Below are 12,072 nucleotides of genomic sequence, written 5' to 3' on the forward strand. Positions count from 1 at the left end.
ACTAGGGGGTCTCTCTGGAAAAGAGATGGCAAAGGATGCCAAACACGTAAAATCACAAGGGACATGAAAACAATATGAACAGGGAATGGTTGTTCACCATTTCTATAATACAAACACTATGTGATAGCAAATGAATAGAGGTGGTTCATAACAAAGAAAAGGAAGTATTTCTTCACTCAGTGCATCATTAACTGCATAAGTCCTCATGACAGGAACAAGTAGATACTAAAAGTTTAAATGGATTCGAAAACAGGTCATGAAAAAATGCTGCTAAATACAAAGACACCACCTCTGGGTTAGAAAGCCCCTAAATAACAAACTGCTGGGAGACTATTTGAGAGAATGGTCACTAGTGCTGGCCTGACTTTGTACCCTTTCCTAGGCATCTTCTACTGGTTATTGCCAAAGGCAGTCTTTGGGCTAGTTGGACTTTTGGTCTAGGACAGTACATTAGTCCTTACATTTTTACCTTTATTCCTTCCTCACCACTTCCTTAGAGCAGAAACGGTTCAACAGCACTGACAGCTCAGGAGATCTTGTCTTTCACTTATTGCACTAAAGCTCAATGAGGACAGTAGGGAAAAGAGCAGCTGAGTCCCCCCAGCACTGGACAGCAGCACACGGGAGACGTGAAGGGGCTGGGAGCTGGGGGGTGACAGTCCTCTGGTCTGGAAGCATTAAACTTCCTTCTCACTGTGTAAGTGTGGGGGAGAGACTTCAGACTCACTGGCTATCTTAGGATTGACCAAAGGTCAAAAAGGAGCACTTCAGAAGTTTCTAGAAGTGTCTTGGGTAAATTTGGCTTGGAGGAATGCTACTCATCTCCCTGCAAGGGGTTAGGTTTGGTAGACTGAAACTAGGAGGAGCTTAGGTCTGCAGATGATGAAGGTTTAACATGGAAGTGCTTGAAAGGAAAAACAGGCATCGAAATGCCTTCCTGTATCCAAAAGGGAAATTGCATTTTCTTCAGCTAGACTGCCCTATCATGACATCTGTACAAGGAAACATTAAGAGGGAAGACAGCATAATAACATTAAACACAAAGCAGAGTAGGCAAATGGAAGCCTTAGGAGCTACATCCACCCTGCCTGAGTTGGCTAGTCCTGGGAGTAGCTTAAAGCCCACCATGCTCCTGAGATTCATTACTGAATTCGGGCTGCTTAGAGATTATAGCTGCATTCTTGAGTAGGTTTATACGAGTACTGACCTGACCTTTCTGCTCACCTTTGTTCATGTAACAAAGACATACCGAATACAGGGAGGTGTTTGGGTCACAAATACAAGTCTAGGTCTGACTCTCCTATACCTGTAAGGTCTATAATGTCCGTGTACCCCAAATTTTCCTCCTCACTCCTCAGTTCCTCCCCTCCCTGTAGGATTCTATCCTTCAGCCTTTGAGTTCAGTCGCAGGGCACTTCAGGAGTACACAAAGCAGAGGGTTGGCAGTCTGGCCTCAAACCCGACTGGGATGGTACTCCTGTACTGCAGAGCAATCAGAGGTCTAGAAGAAGCAGGCAAAAAGTCTTGTAGGAAAGGGGTGAGGGACCCACCTTATACTGAAAAGGTGAATTTTGACTCTGTAAGGTGGTTTCTGAATATTTGAGAGATTTTCCCTTATAGGAAAGGACAGCGGAGTGACTAAAAACAATACAGGCAACCTTCTCCACTGTCTGAGATACTGTACAATGTCACAAGGCTTTCATGTTGCAGTTTATGAAGCTGTACCTCCAGTGAAACCTGACTGTACATTTCTTTTTACTGTATGCCGAAAATGCCATGTACTAGCAGTAGCTATTTAACTGTTGTATAAAGCTATACATGTATCCTTCCCTTAGATGTAGCCACAGTCACTAGTTGCAATTCAATGAGCTATGAGTAAGGAAGAAAAAATCTCCAAGATAGTAGCCAGAGATATTTCTTGAATGTGAACCTACTTTTTCAATTAATATATTTAACATACAAATACTGGACTGTTTGCAGTCTCACAAATAACATAAGGGATCTGAATTTTGAAACTGCTTTGCAGGATTTTGCACCTGAAGTCTGCAGTATGTGAAAACGTGATCAAGCTGTGCCTTGCAGCAGACTATAGTCTACTAACACTGAGAGGACAGACTGTTAAAATAAGCATTTACATCATTTTTCACAGTACACAGTGCCACAATGCATCTGCTTAAAAACAAATACATGTTTGCAGTGAAACATTTCAACAAATCACAGAACTCAGCAGCAAAGTAGTTAAACATTTATGATTTGATTTTATCTCAGCTTGGAATGTCGCTGGAGTGTCCCACTTCTAACAACTGTTTGCTAAGTTAAGGCTTTAGTGTTTACACAGTGCTGAATGAAGCAGCCTGGTCACCAGATGTGAATGCTTCCTTAGACTAGAGCTTTCAATCAGATCACGGTCCTAATGGTCCCTGCTCCAACCTTCTTCCTCAGGACGTCCACCAGCCTTTCCAACCTGAGCGGGGGCAGGGGAGAGGGAGAGGAGAGAAAAAAAAAAGGAAGCTAACGTTAGGAATGTTCTGGCTGAAAGAGACAGTGTTTGCACTGAACCAAGCTGTCCTGGTGGTGGTCACACTCAGAAACAAAGCACTACTGTAAAAGACAGACATTAAGGGAAAATGCAGACAACTTAGGGAAAACTTTTTAACCTACAACCCAACCCATTTGCAGTCAGTGATATGAATCAACTCACTTTTCTTTTGTAGTATATGTAGTATCTGAGGTCCCCGTAAGGCATTAACACAAAACCCTGTGCAGCAATCCTGCGGCACATATACACGTCGGTGTAAGCAGGACATTCAATTCTTGCACTTTTTCAAATATGAGTGGTCCATGGCTCTTGTTAAATGTAACACTTGGCTGTTGTTTCCCCTTAAAAAATGCCCTGCCTGTTATCCAACAGATACTTCTATTGTCCAGTTTATAAATTTATGCCTAAAATCCCATGTGTTTTATGTCAAAAACTTTTTTAAAATACTCAACAAGCCAAGTTTCTGAGGACGTGTATGATGATATTTTGAAGGTGGCCCGTATGATTATTATATTGACACAACTACAGAAAAATTAACAGTCTAAATGAGTAGGACAGAGAGCTGCCTAATCCTCTCCTAGTTTTAAGGAACAGGCTATAAGCATGTCCAGCATCTCACTGGCTTAATTTGTTCTTTCCTTTTGTTAAAGCAGGCAAATGCAAAGGGCTAAATTTGTTCAGCGTTTTCCATTTGCACACATTTATCTTCAGCACTCCAGTAATCATGCATTCAAGCTATTTCTCCAATTTATCTGTATTTTATGGAATCCTTCAATGAAAGCTCTCCCACAAATAAACTAACTATATAAAAGCAGACACTGTGTGTAGTAGATCACTTTTAGAACCATGTCCAGCATATTATACACACAACTTCCACAATGGATAAAAAGAGTTGCATGCTCAAATAGCTATATTCACTGTTGCAAAGTTGACCATTTTTTCTTATCTGAGAAGAGTTTTTTTCTTTAAATATATCATACAACATGAGGAATGCAGATAGGAAATAAAAATAACACAGCTTTATCAAAACTGCAAAATTCATTTTATCTCATGGATGCATTAGTAACTTCAGTGCAGGAAAAATAGTTAACACGTCTTGGATTTATTGCCACAAGTCATGACTAACGCACACGGTACGTATTGAAACGCTCTTGTTTTCCAGGAACCACCAAGCACCATGAAGCTACACCTTTCATTGTACTCACCAGGTGACTTAATTCCTGAAACGAGATTAAGAATTCACCACCCTACTGTAATTATCAGACACCAGGAAATGTATGTGGAAAGTTCAGCTGGTTCTAGCTGTTCCACAGGGACTCTAAAGGAGTGAAAGCACAGGTAAGAAACTACTGCGTAGCTACTCCTTTCCCTTCAGTTTTCCATGTATCGCTTTTCCTTTTTGGCCAGCTACTGCATTTTTTCCTGTTTTTGTAACATACATCTACTGCACTTACTCGTCCTTATGGAGGCAGCATCCAGACAGTCATAACTCAGTGCAGTCAGTCGATCCAATATAAAGTCAGGGCTTTCACAAGTTATTTGCTCCTGAAAGTTTTCTTACAGTGGATAAATCAATGTTTTCTGAGTTCTAAGGGTTTTAACTTAGTTACTGGTAGGTCATAGTTTTCTCAGCCTCTCTTACTGAGAAGTTTCCCTGTTAAATCAGTTGTTAGTCCATGCGCAATTTCAGGAAGCCACGGCAGGTCAGCCCTCACTTTTAACAGCATCTAAGTTCAGAAGCATTGCAGCTTTCTCAGCCACCTCAACTATCACTGGAGGTCTCCTCTCTCACACTAGCACCCCCTCTAATGTGCTTCAGAGACATAAAGCACAGGAGAAACATTTCAAACTGTCTGGAAAAGCAGAATGTTTGGGCTGCAAATTGTTTTCTGGGAGACAGCAGAAAAATAGTAAAATCTGAGATCATGGCTTATTTAAATGACTGTTCAGTCAAAAAGAAATACTGTGTGGCTTATACAAGTGGGGCAAAAATTACTTCAAGAATTGAGGTTTCATTTGAGGAGACATAGGTTGGAGGTCACTGCTTACACACTGTCCTGCAATTGGGCTTAGATGTGCACCACTCTGTGACCAAGCAATGACACTGCACACCAGAGCAGACAACTCAGCGAAGACCTGCCCGTGTTTGAAGAGTAATACCACTGGGGTGAAAGTAGCTGTCTTCCGTTTAACCTTGAAACTGTCAGGCTTCATTGAAAATAATGAGGCTTAACAATCATAGCTTCTGCTTTTCAAATGAATGATGACTGAAATCATCAAAATGAGGTATCCTGCACCAAACACAAACCGTGCAGGACTTATTTGCCTTTTGTTTCAGTCATGTGTGATTTGCAAATTTATTTATTCTTTATTAGAAGAAAGAAAAAAAAAAAGCAGCAGGGGATTAAGAAACCATACCTTTGAAGGAGATTTAAACAATAATGTAAAAGAGAAACTGTAACAGCTATTTATAAGATAAAATAACAGAGGGCAAAATTCACCCCTACACAGATACAAGACCCAATATATCACTGAAATCCCACTTAAGCCTACAAAATAAAGCTATGGGCTGAAACAGTGATTAATAACTCTTGATACAGGCCTCAGGGGGCTTTTCGGAATGATAATCCTGGCCTCTTTGTTCACCAAGGGCCCAACTCTGCCATCCTGACTCACACTAAGCAACATTTTTCTTTATGAGTAATAAAAGGCAGCTAACAAGGCCGTTTGTGTCAATGAGGTACTACTTGCAAGGGGTGCGGGTGGCAGAATCGCCCCTTGTCGATAAGGCTCTGTACCCAGCCTGGTGGGATGCTGCAGGCAGCTCCTTTTGGAGGCTGAGCATTTTAATCTGCAGTAAACTGAAGGAATAGTCTTACAGCTCAAGATCAAAGGTAACTTAAATATCTAAACAGGTGAATGGGAAGTGCTGGGAACTACCCTAGAAGTCTTAGTGTTTGCAGAGTTTTATTCAAAATACGGAAGACATTGACCAGAAGAAAGCAACTTTTATTACTTTGTGCAATCATGATGTATCTGTCAGTATAATCTCACCACATTTTACTTAACTGAAAGCAATACTGACTATGTTTGACCGTATACTAAGACACAGATTTAACAAATTACGTTTGTCTTTTTGCTTGTGAAGGAAACAGTCCTCATAGTATAAATTAAATGCACAATATGACACTATCTTCTTCTGAGATGTAAGAAAGACACTCACTGAATTTGCATTTCATGAAGCAACCAAACAACTCATTCAAGAAGAAAGTATTTCAGCTGGTGTTTTAGGTCAGACAGAAGAATGATATGGTGGGCAACTCAGCTGCAGTGCTGGACGTCCAAACGTGCAAGGACAGACAGACAAGTTTAGGAATGTTCAATAAAGCCTCTTCAGGTCTCACTCCTCATTCTCACAGATTTCCATTTCTTGCTTAGAGATTTTGGAAAATCGCAGTAGGTGACCTTCGCTATTTCTTGGTACTTAAATAATTCTCGAAAACCTGTCCCTTAACAAATAAATTCTCTTAGCAAATGCCACTTCAGCATTCTCTACACAATTACTGTATGTGTGCATGCAAAATGAGTACAAAATGGCATATCAAATACAGGAACAAACTATGTATTCAGATGGGTAGGTACAACTCTGGTTTTATTTATACTGACTTGAACATACCCAAAGTCATAAAGTTCTGTGTTTTTCAGACTAGACAGAATTTGCATCCATGAAAAGCACAAAGATGAGAGCTAGAAATATTCTTTATCTACACTACCTACTTCTTTAATGCTCATCTCAGTGCTTCCATGAAATGGAAAAATAAAAAAACCCCACAAATTAGGAAAGGGACATCTGGTCCACCATTATTTTTAAGTTAGCAAAAGATGCATCATTGTGAAGAGTCTTGAATTGCAGTGGCCTAATTCTTCCCCAAAACAAATATGGAATTAATCAGGTGAATCTGCGTTTTAATAGAGAAATAAAAATATTTCCTTGAGGGGTTTGCTGCTATGTTATTACCAGTCTGAATATGTACTTTTAAAAGTGTTGCTAAGCTTTAGAAGATCCTCATCTTCAGAGGAATGCTACTGAAACAAGCACATTGCTAGGTGTGTCTTCCCCAAGACAAATTCTCAACCATTCTCAACTCCTCTTCCAGTTATTTCAAATTGTGTTCTCTTATCACCTATGCATACATCTGACAAAATGCCTGTATGGAGTGTATGTTGTTATACGGAGTGTTCCTATGTAGCTCCTGTCCTGTCTGACAATCTGTTTTGAATTTTAGCAAAGCCTTACAGAGCTATACTCCTTTCAGTATAAACCATTTTGGTTTTAGAATCAGTCTCCATAAAGCAGACTTAAAGTCCTTACTGACAGAGAAGTTTGTTCTGAGAGCCCAGAAGCTGGACATACAGTTGCAAAAATGTTATGTACTGGTCTCTAGTGCTGACTCTTACGCACATTTTTGGCTTGCTCTCCTCTTTCACCTATTCTGCTGAAGACGTCCAGCTCTAAACTGTAACTTGGGATCAGTAAAAACTCTGCAACTGTGTAAATCCAAATAGATCAGTAGTACATCCTCCCACACTGCCCTATCTCTGGCCAAAGGAACTCACCCCAAAGGAGAGCTGTGGCCTTTATCCACAAGTTCTGAATATGACAGAGTTATACAGTCACAGAGTGATCTTCCAGGACATCGTGATGCAGAAATAGCCAAAATGGATACCCAGCTGAAAGAAAAGGGCATCCTTCAAGTAGCCTATGTCCTAATCTGCAAAGCAATATATAGACTAGCCAAAAACAATAGCTTCTACATGCAGATGGAGGAGTTAAGCGATAAAAACAAAACCCTCCTGGATTTTGAAATGCTATATAAAGGCTTATAAACCTAAACTATAACCCTTGGTTATCTTTCCAGTAGATAAGATTAGGCTCAGGCTATGAAAATGGCCTTACTTGCGTGATTTCTGGCTTCTTGTGGAATGTGTTTTGCTGACACTAATTCACTTTAGAAACCAAGCATTTGAAAATGTATTAGGTAAATAAAATGCATTGGACAAAAGCATTACAAGCAGTTTAGCAGTAGAGCTCAGTGAATAACTGACTGTTTGGTGAGTGGTCATACAAATTTACTTAATTTCATCTCAGAATAAAGAAAATCCTTTCGTTTCCTTTTTCTCTCCTTTCCTTCAGTCTTCCTCTTGGATATATTTCATCAAATCCTAAATGGAGTACTCATTTTCAGGCATTTTCTGTAAAAGTCAAGGAAACAAATGACACAGAGAGGAGAGGCTGCTGTGATACTAGTCTCACCCAGAAAGGAGTCGCTTGGATAGGATAATTTACTCAAGAGACTGGAGGAAACTGGTTCAGCTCTATTATCTGTACGGGGGCACTGGCCTCCAGCTGCTTCCCTCTCAAGGGAGCAGCACTGCGCTAACACCGGGTGCTGCGGTGGCTTGTTCTCCGTTTCAAATGTGGAGGCTGCTCCAATTGAATAAAATGCTTAAATATTCACTGGATCAAAGCCTGGAATGTAAGGGTGTGACCTCACAGTGAGTGGCCTATCTACCACGCTACAGAGGCATCGCCCTCTTACCTCTGGGTGGTTCAGTGAATCTTTAATTATTCTTCAATTCAGGTATTATTTTTGCCACCTCAAAAGCCTACCTTTTGAACAATAATAATTTTTGATTGGCTCACTAAAAAACACTGCCAGTTGCATTTAACGGTCAGACACCAGTCTGTAACGATTCCTTCTTAAATCATCATAGTGGTAAAGACTACATGCAGTTCAGATGCACCAGGCTGCCTCTCTCTGCTTAACAAACTTCCCTCTGCATCTTTTGGATCGGAGACTGGGCATCTTTCTAAATGACACGCTGGAGTTCAGCAGTGGTTTTGAACCTGACGCAGGAATTACCGAGTGAAATTCAGTGCCCTGTGTTAGGCAGGTGGCTGGACTGACTGGTATTAATGGTCCTTTCTGGTCTTAAAACACGAGTCTTAGAGACTGATTTAGCAGCATCAGTGCGCTCTAAACTGTGGTAGACCACAGTGTTGAATCTAATCACTCCAGGCACCGCCGCCAATTCCTGCCTGCCCCACACTGTTTGTAATGTCACTCCAAAAAGTATGTTCCATTAAACTTACAGGCCTTAAATTTGGCAGAGCAAACCATTCTGTCTCTGAAAAGCACTGTCACAAAACAAGCGTTCCTATTAAATCCCTTTCAGCATCTTCTCAACCCAAAAGAGTAATTCTGTATATGATTAAACTTAGAAGTAAATACAGCCAGTTGGGCTCCTGACAGCAGACGTATTTCAAAATAAACCTAGCTTACACAGGCCTTGGCTAAAATATTAAGCCTTTATCTGCGGTCCACAACAACTAATCTTGTCAAATTGTTTGCTCTCTACCTTCTGTTTGGAAGATTATAAGCTAGCTCACCATTACTATTCACCTTGTGCCATCACTAGCAGCAGGAAGAAGTGAGTGGTAAACACAGTTGGTCTATTTTGACATCATTTCACCCTACTTTGCATTGATATAGATTGCTACACAGTACAGGATAATACAGAATCAGGACTTTGCATCTATGCTGGATTTAATGCCACCTTGTAAAAGGTATTGCTCCTTCGCTTTCAAATGCTTTCTCAGGACAGCATATACTGATTGCCTAAAATAAACAAGCTTATGAGAAAGGAAAATAAACCCTGAAACCACTATGCAGTAACCTCATCTGTGTTTCAGTAAATTGAGATCTACAACATGCTTGTCATTTAGACCAGGCAGAGACTCTTACTACTGGATGGACCATTCATATCTTAGCATGTGACTGATATTAAAGAGTTAAAAAATTAACAAGAATTGAAATAGGGGATATATCGGCATATGACGACCAAATGATATCAGATTATTTAATCAGACCACAGAATTTCACCTAATTATTCCAGCTTGAGTCTAACAGTTTACATACAAATTTTATGTAGTTTACTACTTCCATTTGCTCAAGAAAAACCTTTTCTATACCTCCTTCCATAAGCCTGAATTACTTTTAGCACTGACGGTTACTGTTTCCACTCATTTGGGGTCACAGCTGGTCTCTTTTTTAGGAGAAATCTTGACATCGAAGCCTACTGCTTACAGTGACAGCATTTCCACAAACTTTGTGCTGATATGAATAGGCAATGTTCTCCTGATTTTCTTGCCAAATACTTCCTAGAAGTCTCTGTCATCTGCTCAGGAAAAGCTAGCAGTTTTACTTTACGCTAATATGTGTCTTCCCTATAGAAAGTATTCTGTCACACTATTTATTCATTTGAAGAGGGAAAAATATCACATCCTATCGACTCCTGATGAACACTAGTCCTGCCTGTTGGTAATGGTATCATTAGAGCGCCATGAATCACAGGCAAGCTTATTCTGTCTCTGAACTGTTTCCCACCTTCTTCTTGAGAGCAATACTACCTCAGAAAAGTAAATATTCTTTGCTTTGAATGCTCACAACATGGAGGGATGGTCAGAACTTTTATGTAAATTGTTCAAAAGGCAGACATCAGGTTTATTTTGCATTATGTGTATTTTGCATGTGGCAAAACAGCATGCAGAGAAATGAAATTACTTTCTGAAGCTCAACCAATCAAGAAAACTGAAAAGACCCACAAACTTTTTGTCATGTTTAATTTTATGTATAAGTAGTCTTGAGCTGAATTGGGTTCCTCATGTGCACACACACACACACAAAAAGTATAGGCATAAATACCTGCAGAATTGTTGGATATAGAGCTCATCTCTCTCGGCTTCTCAATCCGTGCTCTGGACCATGTCAACTGATAACAACTAGGCAGTTCTCTTATTCTATATCCAGCTAGGATGTATTTCAGGAGATGGAAAAAGGATGTACTTTTCAGAGGATTTTGTTTTGTTCTAAATCCCTCTTCAGGAATATTTAAAAGCAATGTCAAAAATTTATTATCTAAACCAAATATTATTTCCAACCTGGCCAAAACAAGCAGTTAGACAGGATGCCTCATGACATGCAGGAGCAGCAGATCGATATACATTTAAGGATCTGTAGAGGATGGGCTTACTAAGAGACTCTAAACTTTAAAAGCAACAGTCTGAAACCACCACATTACACCTTTCTGCATGTTTCAAACAAGTCTTCCTTGTAAGGCCAGGTCTGAACCTCTCAGCTGCCTATTACAAGCCAGTTCCACCCCTTTTGAGCATGTTCTGGTCAAGTCTTGTTTACAATGAGTTTGTAAAATTGCAAATACTGAGGTACTACTCAGGCTGTTTCCCAAGTACATCCCATCAAAGCACAACATCGGCAGACTCCTCTTGATATCGTAAACAATAAAGACAACATGACCTTTTTGCTTGATTCCACAAATATTTTACAAATCCTGATGCAGACTTGCTGGCTTTAGATAGCTCCCACCCTTGTGACCAAGAGTAATCTGGAGCTTGTGGAGAGAAAATTTCTTCCTATAAACCATCATCAAATCTCTCCACTTTACATTTAAAATAATAGTTTTTACATAGGTTTGATGTATTTCAATAGATTTGCCTTCCTGGTGTAACTGATGGGATATCGCCCAAGCTGGAACGGCTTCTACGATATCACTGAGAGATCAAGTAACAATGGAAATTGGTTTGAATGTAAGAGGAAGGCATTTAATTAAGCTCCCATTTGTGGTAAGTCCTTCGTAACGGGCTCAGACTGGTAGGTGAACTCCCCACCCTTCCGGCGTGATCCAGTGGTGCCCACAGACTTCTCTCTTGGTTTCAGGGCGACTCACACTTAGTCATACTTCTGAAAAATATTTTTAGAAAAAAAAAGAGTAGTCTTCCCTCAGTAGTGAACTAACAAAAAATCCATGGGTGAAACATCCTCTCCTCCTCTTAATGTTTGCAATATATTATAGATAGATGTTATTAGCATGAAGATTGTCTATTATGGTGATGTTGCAACGGGGTCCCCTATGCAGGGACAAAACCAGAAAAGATGCCTAACTGCTCATTTACACATAAAATATAGGCTTTTAAAATAGCAGTTGAGACTTAGCGTCACAGGCCAGTGTATTCTACACATGCGTAGTGCTCCTTAAAATACTTCATAGGCTTTTTACTAAGTTATCAGCCATTTAAGGCCATTAAGGTAAAAACAAGCCTTCCCACTTCTAAGCTTCAGTAACCTTCTCCAGTAGCTAGCAGACAGACTGTCTCCAACTGTCTTCTGCACCATTCTAGCAAGGCAATTCACAAGAGATTTTTTTTCACTGGCTTTCTGGGCCTATTTTGCTCCATGCTGCTGCCATCCAACTGGGAATGAGCTTCTCCTCCTGCTCCTGGGAGGTGAGCAAATTGCCGAGCCAGGCTGACACAGAAGAAGGACCTTCAGCTCATTTTGAGGACAGCTTGAATTCTTCTGAACTAGTGAGCCTGCAGACTCAGGCCGTGGTGGCAGTTCTGCCTGGTGGTGACATGAATGGGACTGATTGTAGGAGAAAAACTTTTTAATCTC

General features: G+C 40.3%; 1 protein-coding gene across 1 annotated transcript in view; it reads right to left on the bottom strand.

The window, feature by feature from the left end:
• Positions 1-2,397: 2,397 nt before the first annotated feature.
• The window catches only part of MIPOL1 (mirror-image polydactyly 1), a 159,703-nt gene continuing 150,028 nt past the window's right edge, over positions 2,398-12,072 (bottom strand). Inside the window, exon 13 of the mRNA XM_059819538.1 lies at positions 2,398-2,464. Coding sequence (XP_059675521.1) covers positions 2,398-2,464 — 67 coding nt within the window. The remainder of the gene's footprint in view (positions 2,465-12,072) is intronic.

The sequence above is a fragment of the Gavia stellata genome, chromosome 7, assembly GCF_030936135.1.
Source record: "Gavia stellata isolate bGavSte3 chromosome 7, bGavSte3.hap2, whole genome shotgun sequence".
NCBI classification, from domain to species: Eukaryota; Metazoa; Chordata; class Aves; order Gaviiformes; family Gaviidae; genus Gavia; species Gavia stellata.